Below are 13,537 nucleotides of genomic sequence, written 5' to 3'. Positions count from 1 at the left end.
TATCATAAAATGACAACCAATAATACATGACTTGTTCCTTAGGTAATAAAGAGTGCTCACTTTTTATTTATATACTATTAAGTTAACATCATAAAATGACAACCAATAGGTTATTTATCTTTATCTTTAGTTGTATATAATAGGTTATTAAACTTTTTTTAGGTTCTTATTACAAAGTGGAGTAAATTTCAATTGGATAGATTGGTAATCAAAGTTCCCTATAATAACGAGTTCTAACAACCAATATTACATGGTTTGTTCTTTAGGTTATTTATTTTTAATTGTATTTAGTAGGTTATTAAAGTTTTTAGGTCCTCAGTCCTCACTACACCAGTGGGGTAAAAGACTGGTAATCAGGTATTGAATCGTAAGTGACGTCCACTGTGACATTCAATATGACATAATTTTTTCAATTAATTTGGCGCTGACATTGCATCCATTATGGTATCAGGCATGACAAAATTACTAGAGTGTCGCTCTGATTGAAATGCATTCTAACGGTATAACGAAAATCCAGAATAAACTTTAATGACTTATTAAATACAATTTAAAAAAATGACAACAAAAACAACATTATATTAGTTGTAATTTTTTTTTTTTTTGACATTAGCAATTTATTATAAAAAAAGTAGTTCATATTTTGTAATTGTTAATTAAATAGTGTTACTTTATCATAAGTCAGATCTAACTTTGTTTTGTTGTTTAAAGCTTCACTTGAGCAATGAATAAAAAATGAAGAAATCGAGAAACATGTGAAAGCACCAAATGATTACCTTCCTCACACTCTTGCCCTTTGGCCAAAGCTAACCAACGTAAAGGACACATTTAAAATCCCATTTCCCCAAACAAATAACCATATAAATACAAACTTTTTAACTTATAAAATCCAAACAAAAATAAAATAACATTGGCAAAATATCTTAAAGAACTTTACTTATACAATATATATATAATTAGAGAATATTATATTATATCTAGTCTTTAACCAACATTGTACAACTTTTGCTTACCAAAATTGAACACAAGGACAAAAGAATAAATCAAAATCAAAATTAAAAATCTGCCATATAGGGAGTAACAAAAGTGATATGAGTTTCTGCAAAAGGCTTACCTACCTCCCACCAAAATTACTTTAATGTCCTTTTCATCCTAGACAGGAAAAAGCAGGCTATAGAGAGATACCCATAAACAAACCGATTCTAATATTCTATGCTTTAATCACTATCATTATTACTACTCATTTCTAGTTCCTATCCTAACAACAATTAAAGAATCTTCAGAGTCTGCATACCCTTATTTGGGCAGACTATACTCAAGTTTCTTAGACATGTGTGTCATCATTTCTAAACTTACATCAAGTTAATTAATTCTACCAACAAAATTTAACATCTTGTATCTTGTAGTTAGTTATCTTATCTACACCCCCTTTTCATCTCTCCTCATCCCATTTTCCGCATCTACCCCTGCATAAACATGAAAAAAAAAACAATTAGAAATTTCAAAATTAGGATAAAGAAATGTTCATTAACATAATAGATGGAATTGTACTGCATTGGACATTCTGTGAGATTGATATCAATGAGACAAAAATGGTTTCTCATCAAACAAAACATGGTACAGGGTGGGTGGGACAACAACTCATTCTAGATCTGTCGTATGGTTAAAAGACGTAAATACCCTCCTCATCCTTATCATCGAAAATAACCTTACAAAAGCATGTCCAGTCCTGTTAAGTCTAGTCCAGTTTAACAAACGGAACCTTAGTTTGCGTTTGTTACATGGGATGGAATTGGACCAGACTAAACAAGCTTCCGAGAGAAATTCTCAATGATGAAAATGAGGAGGGCATTTATGTCTTTTTACCATATGAGAAATCGAGAAAGTGTCATTGTTCCACCTTGTACCACATTTTTGGGTGTGACATAACATAACAGTTTATGTCACATTGACATCAGTCTCAGTTTCAATCCAATGCAATACATGTTGAACATAATATAACATATTATATTATGTCCAATATGGCATAACAAAGGGGGGTTTAAATTTAAATCTTTATGATGAAAATGAAGATGAAGGGAGGCAAGAGCATATACATACCATTTGGTGTGATTGGTTAGAAAAAGCAGAGTTCAGTGTAGCCATTTGCATAAGGCAAAAGCTCCTCCACCTCAATCCTAGAGCCAGAACAACTCATGCTTCTTCTATAACGGCTATGAACTAATTCAACTTCAGCCCAAAATAAGCTGTATACTGGCCTATGATCTGAAAACCTAGATTCACCACGAACATATGATAACTGATGTAGACCTCTTCCATACCACAAGATTCTATCACACCTTCACATTCAAATATTCTCCATTATATACAAATCATTCATTCATTCATACAACAGTTTATAGAAATAATCCCTACCATGCAGGTGTTCTTCTTTTCTCCTTATGGTGCAAATTATCCCCTGTATATCGATCTGAATTAGTTAAGTACTTGTATGTTGGAGGGAAATATATCTTCCCTTCATTCCATCCTTGAAACACACGCCCCCTTCTTTGTTCAATTCGCAGCTGCAATAAGAAATTAAATATCAATCAGCTGACAAAAATGTTGCATATGAAGACAATGAAAGTAGAACATGATGTTTAACAGCATACCTGGTCTTTTTCCAACAATGCCCTCCAATTTTGCATCTCAACAAGTGCTTTTGCTGAGCGGTAAGAGAGGGCGATTCGGTAATTCAGATCCCCAAGCCATATAATCCGACTGAAACCAATGTAGAAATTAGCTTTATCAGAATCTTATTAAGAGTATAAAAGTTGGAACAACAAGAAAAAAAATGGAGGATAATTTGTGCTTACTCGTGTTCGAGTATTGTCTCTGGGGATTTATCCTCTGCCATGCCCTGGACACGTGGAAATCTTGTTTTTTTAACAATTTCCATGAAATCAGAATTTCTTCTTAGTTCATCACCCTCTTTTTGTCCAGAAGTCAAATGACTACACACAAAGCAAAAACTTGTTTGATGCAACAACATACTCACGGATACGGATCCCTGCAAATTAATACAAAATCAATACCCGTTGTTTTATTTTTTAATCATTTTTTTTATTATAAAAAATATGTCCATAGAGATTAATACCTTATTTCCAAGATAACCCATCAATCCTCTACCAACACAAGACACTTTGATGTTTCCAACATGTTCTCTTAATTCACTCTTCACCCACACCGCAAGAAAAACACCAACCATTTGTTTACTTGCAACCAAACAATAACTTGAATGAGTGGGCCCCACTCTATACCCATCTTCAACACTATTGGCTCCCCAATTTGACATTGGTGAGAAAGAATTCCCATTCCCATTACCATTAGGATTCGGTATATCTTCCATGGGGCCACAATCATCATAATCACTTGGTCTCTGGCTCCATGAGTAATTACTTGGCCGCTGACTAGACGAGTAGTCACTCGGTCTGTAACTACTGTTACAGACCGAGTAGTCACTCGGTCTGTGACTGTAACTGGCCGAGTAATCACTCGGCCTGTGACCGGATGACGAATAGTCACTCGGTCTGTGACTCGAGCAGTCAGATGGTCTTGGACCAAAGATTGCTCGGTCACAAACACTGTATCGCCGCTCAAGATGAGTCGGTGGTGTTGACTGGTAATTTTCATTTTGAGGTGCTTGAAAAGAACGACGATGATAAAATGATGAATTTTTGTGTCTTGTTGAACCTTCAAAATCAGCATCATATTCAGCCACCGGATCGGGAACAGGTGAAGGTGCGTAGCACCCGTTTCCGCCACCTGGACGGTTGTTTAGGGTTCTGTGTATTAGAGATAACCATCTTTTTGCAGGACCGTTGTCTTCAGCTCCTAAAATATTGGCTGCATTTAAAGGAACTATTTCTTGAAATCTGAAGGTATAAATCAAGAATTGAAGTCAGTCATCTAGCATTCAAACCTCATAAATCAAAATAGAAACTTGAATCATACCCAAGAACGTAAATGTCAGAAGGAGGAGCAGCATGTAACCAATCATCAAGATTCATTTTGTTGGAAGGGGATTTTCCTCCTACGTTCCATGTAGCTGAAAAAATGCTGTTTCAAGAATTCAAGGATCGAAAATAAGTAAATAATTATTAAAAATCATAAGTCGAAAGTCAAAAAGGGGGAATAATTATGAGTTAAGGATACCTATAGTTCTGTATGTTTATGATCTGAGGGTGGTCAAGATCAACTGTTGACCACCTACGAGCTTCTGTACTCCTGCTGGATTTTTCTGTTCATTGAAGTGATATATACCATATGTTAATCATTTCATCAATCACCGAATGATGGATTGTTTAACTTCGTGACTTTGATTGTATCGAGAAAAAAGTATGTTGAGAATTTTTTTTTACCTGTTTTGGTTTTCTTGATTGCAGGGGGTTCCCTCTCACAGAAGCTACCTGTGATCATATAGTATGAAGCTTTTCAGTTAGCAAATTAGTGAAATTGAAAAAGATACCTGCTTCTCTTTTCTTAAAGATGAAATGATCATTGAAATTTTGGAAGAAGAATTGAAACAAACAGTTGGCGTACAAATAAAAAACAACAAAATTGGTGACTTTGTTTGAAAATATTTCGCCAGAAGTATGCTATTAGATACCTACCTCCACAAACAACATTATCAGCCTGAGATTCATCGGTTTTGCTCTTGATATTGAACCACTTTCGGACTAGTTTCTTCGACCAAGAGAACTTCAAAGAGGAGAAAAACAACGATCAGCAACAAAAACCCATACAGTAAAAGAAGAATTCAACTCGAACAAGTTCATCTTATGAATGAATTAGAACCAACAATCAAGTAAAATTAAAACCTTGTTGCTTTTGGAATTTGCATCCCTCATTTCTTCTCCCTACCAATTCATGCAGACTGAAATCTACTCGAAAACAATTCACCCTCTTCGGTTCAGAAACACTTATTGTCGGCAAATCCCTGAGTTAATTAACACAATGTTGATCCTTATAACTGCTGCGGCGTGTGTAGATATGAAATCTTTATATGTAATAAAGACAGGGAACCCAGAGAAATTAAGGGCACGAGGATCAAAGAGGGACAATCTCCTTTAATGCGTGGAAGTGAGATTAGTTCGATTCCGAGGCAAACATTAAAGTGAGAGAGTTTCTTTCTCCAGACACGCCCTCGTTCTTCGCAGCAACAAAAGAAGGAATCGAGGATTTTGAATGGAATAAAGTGCAGGGAAGGACAGAGGAATGGCAATGTTTCTCAGGGCCGGCCCAAGGTGGTGGGGGCAAAGTGGGTCAACTGACCGGAAACAGCTGCCCTGTGAATCAATGGGATCACCAACAAAATACGGTGGCCATTTGGTTTTCCAACCAAAGTTAAAAAGCAAATTACAGATAATGGAGAAAGGATGAAAACAGAATATATGTAATTTAATGCAACCTCCCCTATACTTATGACAAATTTGTAAATGAAAATCTAATTTTTATAATAAAACTTATTTTTTTAATAACTGAATTTTGATATATATATATATATATATATATATATATATATATATATATATATATATATATATATATATATATATATATATATATATATATATATATATATATATATATATAGGTTTAAGTTTAGGTTCTATGGAAAACAAAAAAACCCTAAAAAAACCTTAAAAATCATAAAAATGCATAAAAAAAATACTTAGAGATCACAAAATTGATTTTTTATTTTTTTTTCAACGAAATTGTCAAAAAAGCTGCGATTTTTTGATAAAAAAAATTCAAAAAAAGTTTTGTAATGTCTATGTATTTTTTTTATGCATTTTTATGATTTTTAGGGTTTTTTTGTTTTCCGAATAACTCTTCTCTCTCTCTCTCTCTCTCTCTCTCTATATATATATATATATATATATATATATATATATATATATATATATATATATATATATATATATATATATATATATATATATATATATATATATATACATAGGAAATTGTCAGAAAAGTCCCAATATTTTCAGGAAAGTTACACTTTAGTCCGAAGATTTTTTTTTCAAACATAAAAGTCCCAATTATTTCATTTTGGCTCAAGTTTACAAAAAAATCATTTTTTTCTTTTAACATGAAATAACATATTATCGTGTTTTTACAAATAATCGGGACTTTTATGTTCAAAAAAAATCTTGGGACTAAAGTGTAATTTTCATTAAAATATTGAGACTTTTCTGACAATTTCCCTATATATATATATATATATATATATATATATATATATATATATATATATATATATATATATATATATATATATATATATATATACATAGGAAATTGTCAGAAAAGTCCCAATATTTTCAGGAAAGTTACACTTTAGTCCGAAGATTTTTTTTTCAAACATAAAAGTCCCAATTATTTCATTTTGGCTCAAGTTTACAAAAAAATCATTTTTTTCTTTTAACATGAAATAACATATTATCGTGTTTTTACAAATAATCGGGACTTTTATGTTCAAAAAAAATCTTGGGACTAAAGTGTAATTTTCATTAAAATATTGAGACTTTTCTGACAATTTCCCTATATATATATATATATATATATATATATATATATATATATATATATATATATATATATATATATATATATATATATGAGCAATCAATCGAGAACATTTCTTATTGCGAACACATTTGAAAACAAATTTGGACCACATAATTTTTTTAATTAAAACTATAAAATAATATTCATAAAAATAAATCAATTGTTACAAACAATTAAAAAACTCACTAACCAAAACCACTCACCATCCATCACCACTACCTACCACCCACCACCACCACCACCCGCCACCACCACCAACCACCACACCCACCACCATGCACCACCACTCATCACTACCGACCACCACCACTCATCACCACCACCCACCTCCACCATCGCCCGCTACTACCACCCCCACCCATCACCTACCAAAACCACCACCCGCCACAACCATCACCGCCTACCTCCACCACCCATCACCACCACCCCTACCCACTTCAATCACCTATCACCACCACCCGCCACCACCACCACCACCACCACCACTTATCATCACCCACCAAAACCACCACCTGCTAACACCACCCGACCCATTACCCATCAAAATCACCACTCGCGACTATCATCACCACCTACCTCCACCACCCATCACCACCACCCCTACCCACCTCAATCACCCATCACCACCACCCTCCACCACCACTACCACCATCTGTCACCACCACCTCCACCCACCACCAGCCAAAACCACCACCATCACCACCCACCACCTACCACCACCCAACCACCACCACCACCCACCACAGGGGCGGACGCAAGATTTCACAGTAGGGGTTGCACGGGAAAGTTAGGGGTTGCACGATAATAGAAAAAATAAAAAATTTCGAAAACTTTTCCCCTGCGGCCGGAAAAGTGAGGGGTTGCCGGTTCCACCCGTGACCCCCTAAATCTGCCCTTGCCACCACCACCACCTCCACCACATATCATCACCACCCGCCACCACCAACAACCACCACACCCACCACCACCCACCCACCACCATGCATCACCACTCATTACTACCGACCACTACCACTCATTACCACCACCTACCTCCACCACCACCTGCTACCACCATCCCCACTCGTCACCCACAAAACCACCATCCGCCACCACCATTACCACCTACTTCCACCACCCATCACCACCTTCCCCACCCACCTTAATCTCCCATCACCACCAACCACCACCATCCACCACCACCTACCACCTACCACCATCACCACCTATCACCACCTACCACCACCACCCATCACCACCATTCGTCACCACCACCCACCAAAACCAGCACCCGCCACCACCATCACCACCCACCACCCATCACTACCACCCACCACCACCATCCATCACCACCCGTCAACACCACCCGTCAACACCACCTGCCCCCATCAGCCCCACCCACCTCCACCACCCATCACTATCACCCACCCACTACCCACCATTATGACCACCACCTTCCATTACCACCAACCACCACCCGCCTCCACCACCCCCACCACCATCCCTCATCACCACCGACCACCACCACCTCTCACCACCACCCTCCACCTATCTGTTGGATTAGTGTCTAAGTCCATAACTATATTTGGTATGTACTTGACCCGACTCGGCATGGTCCATTTGGGTTGCATGGCATCATGCATTTGGATAGACTAAAATGAGTGATATAACACTTAAGGTTTACTAATATATTATAAGTTCTAATATATTAATAAGATTATTTAATTAGTATTGGTCAAGAATTAATTTGGAATTAATTAAGTGATCAAAAGGAGACTAATTAAATATATGAGTTGATTGTGTAAATCATCCATACTTGTATAGTGGGCTAATGCTCCATGGATTATCAAGTTGGGCTAAAACCCATAGGATGCTCCATGGTGTTTTTTTGTACCCATGGATCATGGAAATGAAAGGCCATGACAATTAGGGTTTACATGGTGTAACCCTAATTGTGACAAACTATATAAGCATCTTATTCTTGTAAAAATCGACGACCATGTATGCATGAAGAGGGCTAGTCGATTTCATGAAGTGTTCATTTCTCTCTAAGTTATTCCAAGTGCATTTGATGTTGTGTGAACCATTTGAGGTGTCACACTTGGGGCACTCGGCTCTTAAGCATCAAGGAATCAAGCTACATTAAAATGTATGTATTCTAACTTGTTTTATTACCCAAGTATCAAAGATTGTATGCTAGATAGGGTAATACCTTGAAATATTCATATTTGCATGTATAATAGAGAAAACATAGATCCAAGGTATTTAGGGTTGCATGTACACTTAGGAGTGTTAGAATGCTCAAAACCCAACAGTGGTATCAGAGCCTAGGCTTGTTTTTAATTATACTTGATGCAAAGTGTTGAAAAATGCTGAAAAAATCGATTTTCGGGCTGTCTGGGCACTGGACTCGCCGAGTCCACTGATGAACTCGCCGAGTCCATGAGGAAAGTCATCCTACTCGTCAAGTAGGTTCATACACTCGACGAGTAGGACCCCCTGACAGCATATTTTCGACTTGTAAGGCTGGAATTGGACTAGAATCATTACCCTAAGCTGTTTTTGAACCTATAAACCTGTTTTTGATGTGGTAGTGTTCATTCTAATCCAATTTCAAAGATAATTATCAATAGACTCATGTTTTTTATTAGTTTAATAGTTAGCCTATTTTCATGAAAAAGTTTGATTAGTATTATCTTGTTCGTATGAGTTTTTTAGATTAATAGAAAAAGTTATGTAAAAAATGTGTTTCCAATCCAAATTAATCTAAGAGTTGGTTCTAAAATGTGTTTATGTAACTTGTCCGCAAGTTTTATGAAAAGTCACATCTAAGATTCATAAAACTCATAAAGTTTTCCATAAGTTATGAATAAGGAAGAATCACATTCTTTTAATGGTTTAGTGTCTTCCATAACTTGTCCTCAAGTTATGGAACTTGAAGAGTTTTTTAATTAAAACTACTTTAAACACATAAGTTATGGAATTAAAAAGTTTTTTGAATAGTTCAAAACTTGCCCTCAAGCTTTGGAATTTGAAAAGTTTTCTTTCATGGATACTTTAATTCCAAATTAAGCCCTTAGGATTTTAAAAGTTAAAATTCAACCCTTATACTTTATAATATTATAAGTTAATAATATATATATATATATATATATATATATATATATATATATATATATATATATATATATATATATATATATATATATATAAGAGCAAGTCAGTCTTACCGTTAGTAGGCCTCATTCACGAAGCCGGTCTATAAGGGGGGTATAAGGTTACTGCCTATAAAATGGCAGTTTAATGGGTGTCCACTCTCACCCACTGCTTCCTTGACTGGTGGAGGGTCGTTAGCCGAACGGGTAGGGCAAGGACTATAATTCTCCCTTAATTAAAAGTATTAATGATAAATACTAAGTAACTAAACACTTATAAATTCCTAATCTTAGTTACTTAGGAAAATGTGAATAAGGTTCTAACCCATGAAATTACACTTTGCACTTTTCTTAAGTCGGTTAGTGGAGCGCATGTGGTTAACCGGCACACTAGCTTGATTGAACAAGGTAGGCAAAGGGTTTCTTAAAGTTTATCATAGGCTGGTGGAGCGTGTGTGGTTAACCGACACATCGGTTGGGTGATAAACATTTAAGAGTACCAAGTAATTTGCATGGTTACTTCACACCTTGTTTTGTGATCCTCGGCATCCCAGTCATAAAACCTGAAGGGGACACTCGAGATTGAAACATGCCATTGAAAAGTTCAATGAATCTCAAAAGATCTAGGAGTTTCAAATCCAATTAAAACCTAATAAATTATTTCGTTTTTCATGGTGGAAATTGGTGAATCGTCATTCACCTACCTTCAAATATTTTATAGCTTGGATTACGGCATCCCTTTTCCAAGTTATGAAATAGTTTGTTGGGTCCTAGCCTTAATATTTCATATTGGGTGTTATACTAAGGACTTTGAATCAACTTTCTTGAATATCTCCCAAAAGATGTCTAGTTCAGACATCTTGATCTTCCCAAATCTCTTGGAACTTTACTTCCTCCATTTATTCTCCCTAACCCACAAGTTTAAGGTCACTCAAACCCTATTGGCGAGCAAGGTCTATGTGTGCTCACAACTTGGAGATAAAGTCACATATTGACAAGTTGGGAGAGTTGGGTGTCTAAGTCTTAAGAAAGTTGGATGTTCCATCACTTTCTAAGTCACATAGTGAGTTCCTTTAGGACTACTATGAGATAGACTATGACAAGACCCTTAATGATCTTATCTATTTGCTAAGTGCTGCTGAATCAGAAATGATTTAAGGTCTAGTAAAGCAAATTTGATTAGAAGATCAACTTCCCAAACCTTCAATGGACATTGACAATGGTAACATGGGATACCCAGTAAGAGCTTTCTCTTCCCAATGAAAAAGGATCAACCAAAGTTAAATCGGTTGACCAAATGGTAAAGAGAATGGCTAAGTCTGAGAGAGTCATACCAAAGGGTCCATATGTGTCTATTTCCAAAGGAAGGGGAATTGATTGCGAAACTGCCTATTTATCTGAAAGATCATAAGGTTGATCAAGTCAATAAGTTTGACCCAACTTCAGATAAAATCCACTATCTAACTCTGTGAAGTTTCTATTCTGAGATTCTTGTTACATGATGTGACTGGGTCACATGTTGATGTTTTAAGAATCAAAGAAAAGTGAAGAAACTTAAAGGAAGTATATGCTGATTCTGATCGCGAAGATGGATTTCGATCGCATGGTTCGGTGATCAGAATTTTGAGCTGTTGCTTAGGAGTTATGATATATTGCTTAGGAATAGATAACAACAAAGTTTTCATATGCTTTTGCACTGTAAGGATAAGTTTATCCGCAAAGTTTTTAAAAAAATAAAAGGAAATTTTTGATTTCATTTATTCTAAGTATCCTTACAATGGAATTTATGGAAAACTGTTGCTTATATGATTCCATTGATAGCAATATTGGAAAATGCATTTGTTTCTTTCATTTGTGGTAATGTCTAATTTACCAAATAAAGAAAGATTCTCATCACCCAAGGTTTCAGTTGGATAGAAACTTGGAAATCATGCAAGTTGCATAGTATGATGAATGAGAATTTTCATATTTGGAAAATTAAGATTAACTCCTTGTTCACATGTATATGTGAGTCAAGTGAAGGATTAAGGGATTAAGTACACATTCTGGTGCACTGATCAAGTCTACCACAAAAGATCGATAAGACTATTCATCATGATTTACTAAAGTTTAGTAAATATGTTTATACTTACCAGTTTAAGTATAATTCTGAATCATTGGAAAGGTTTCGATGTATGGCAGAACGAATGAGAAGAATCAAATTAGGCAGAAAGATAAAAGTTTCTCAAATCTGAAGAGATGGGAGAGTACTTTAGTATCATGTTTTGTGATCATCTTACTGATTAAGAAACCATATCACAATTGGTCTTCTAAGGACATCTTAGTGCATTCCTATTGCTAAGAAGAGGAGTCATGAATTATTGAAATGGTTAAATCAAGAAGATGAGTCATACTTCGTTGCAAAACAAGTCTTAGAGTCATACTCCAAGATTGTAACTTGAGTGACACATCTTTAAGAAGGTTTATAACACTTGTCAAATGTAAGAGTAAAATGTGTTCTACTCTTGTACATTTGAAATTGGTAAGTTGTGATGTTTTGGATAAAACAAAGACCAACTAAGGCCAATTGTGTGAAGTGTTTGTCTTGATTAGAATCCACACTATCTCTTGAATATTTGACAAGAAAGTCTTATAGGCCAAGAAGACAGTGGGAGTATAAAAGATCATGAAATAGTTTCAAGAACTAATCAAGAATAAAACATGTATTTCATCACTAGCACACGACTAGAGGTTTATAACCTATCGTGTTGACATTTCTGTGCCCATTCCAATAAAGTTGGCTATACATTTGAGTTCTACATGTTCTCAATTGTTTGCATAACTACTTGGAAGCAATGGCAGGCCCTGTAGTTAAGATTGCACAAGTTCAATCCATATGAGTTTGGATTTGTCACTAACCTAGTCTTGTGATTATGGTTTTGACAAATTCACGTGGATAAGAACACATACACCATAAAATCTAAGGGTCATAAGGTTTCTCTCTGATTCATGAAAATGATGGTGAGGAAACACTTTCACTAAGTAGATTTTAAGAAGATAGAAACTATGATATTTGCAGTTCTTAAAGTCGTTAGTGGAGCATGGTTAACCGACACACTAACATGGACTTATGAGAAATGGCAAAGGTCTAAACAATTGAGACTATGATTACGGCATCCCTTTTCATAGTTCTGAAATTGTTTAGACACACCTGTAAGCTATCTAAGATAAAGTGTATGAGTTTGATAAAGTCTTATCAAAGCAATCTCGTATCAAAAATCTGAACTTTGGTAAGAAAGTCAATAAAGTATTGACTTCTAGAAGTCCAGCTGTTTTCTGGATACATGTCAAAGCTAGTGGGAGCATAAGTGTTATGCTAATAATCATCATGTTAGTGGGAGCATGATAATTATGATAAGTATTGCAAGTTAGCAATGTTAATTATAGAAAACAAAAGTTTCAATTCGTGAAGTTGCAGGGGTTGAAAAAGTTGTTTTGCTATAATTAAGGGAGAGGATATACTTCATTTCAGTTCTAAAGGCTTAGATTGAGACCTTAATCATCTTTAGTCAAGAATATATATATGAATTTCATGTTGGATTGGTTCAACTTAAGGAAATTCTATATATTGCGTTCTCAAAATTCGGTTATGATTACAACATCCCTCTTCATAGTCAAATTTTGAAAAACATGGCAAATAAAAATATTGTAGCAAAAGACTGGTCTAGAATCATGTCTTTATGTGAGACATCATGAATCGTGTCCCATTTTCCTTGGGTACAGGATCGGTTGCATGTGCTATAATATTTTTC

At 35.4% G+C, this 13,537-nt stretch overlaps 1 protein-coding gene across 1 annotated transcript; it reads right to left on the bottom strand.

Moving 5' to 3' along the window:
• Positions 1-1,036: 1,036 nt before the first annotated feature.
• On the bottom strand, positions 1,037-5,403 carry LOC145124289 (type IV inositol polyphosphate 5-phosphatase 6-like). The gene is made up of 11 exons (XM_079059566.1): positions 4,857-5,403; positions 4,650-4,737; positions 4,398-4,445; positions 4,192-4,276; positions 3,991-4,095; positions 3,134-3,911; positions 2,853-3,046; positions 2,649-2,757; positions 2,413-2,561; positions 2,098-2,336; positions 1,037-1,463 (listed from the first exon to the last, which is right to left on the bottom strand). The coding sequence occupies exons 1-10, from the start codon at positions 4,884-4,886 to the stop codon at positions 2,114-2,116; spliced, it is 1,809 nt and encodes a 602-aa protein (XP_078915692.1). The 5' UTR covers positions 4,887-5,403; the 3' UTR covers positions 1,037-1,463; positions 2,098-2,113.
• Positions 5,404-13,537: the final 8,134 nt, after the last annotated feature.

This window comes from Lactuca virosa, chromosome 7, assembly GCF_052849685.1.
Source record: "Lactuca virosa cultivar CGN04683 chromosome 7, Lactuca_virosa_CGN04683_v6, whole genome shotgun sequence".
In the NCBI taxonomy this organism is placed as follows: Eukaryota; Viridiplantae; Streptophyta; class Magnoliopsida; order Asterales; family Asteraceae; genus Lactuca; species Lactuca virosa.
Note: the sequence above shows the minus strand (reverse complement) of the source record. Positions and strands in the feature narration are given on the sequence as shown.

Bases quoted from the DNA above. Each gene is read 5' to 3' on its own strand.
- LOC145124289 (XM_079059566.1), bottom strand. From the start codon at position 4,886: ATGAGGGATGCAAATTCCAAAAGCAACAAG. The intron at 3,912-3,990 runs GTATGATTCAAG...TTATACCTTCAG, and splicing joins TCTGACATTTACGTTCTTGG to ATTTCAAGAAATAGTTCCTT. The intron at 2,562-2,648 runs GTATGCTGTTAA...TTCTTATTGCAG, and splicing joins CATTGTTGGAAAAAGACCAG to CTGCGAATTGAACAAAGAAG.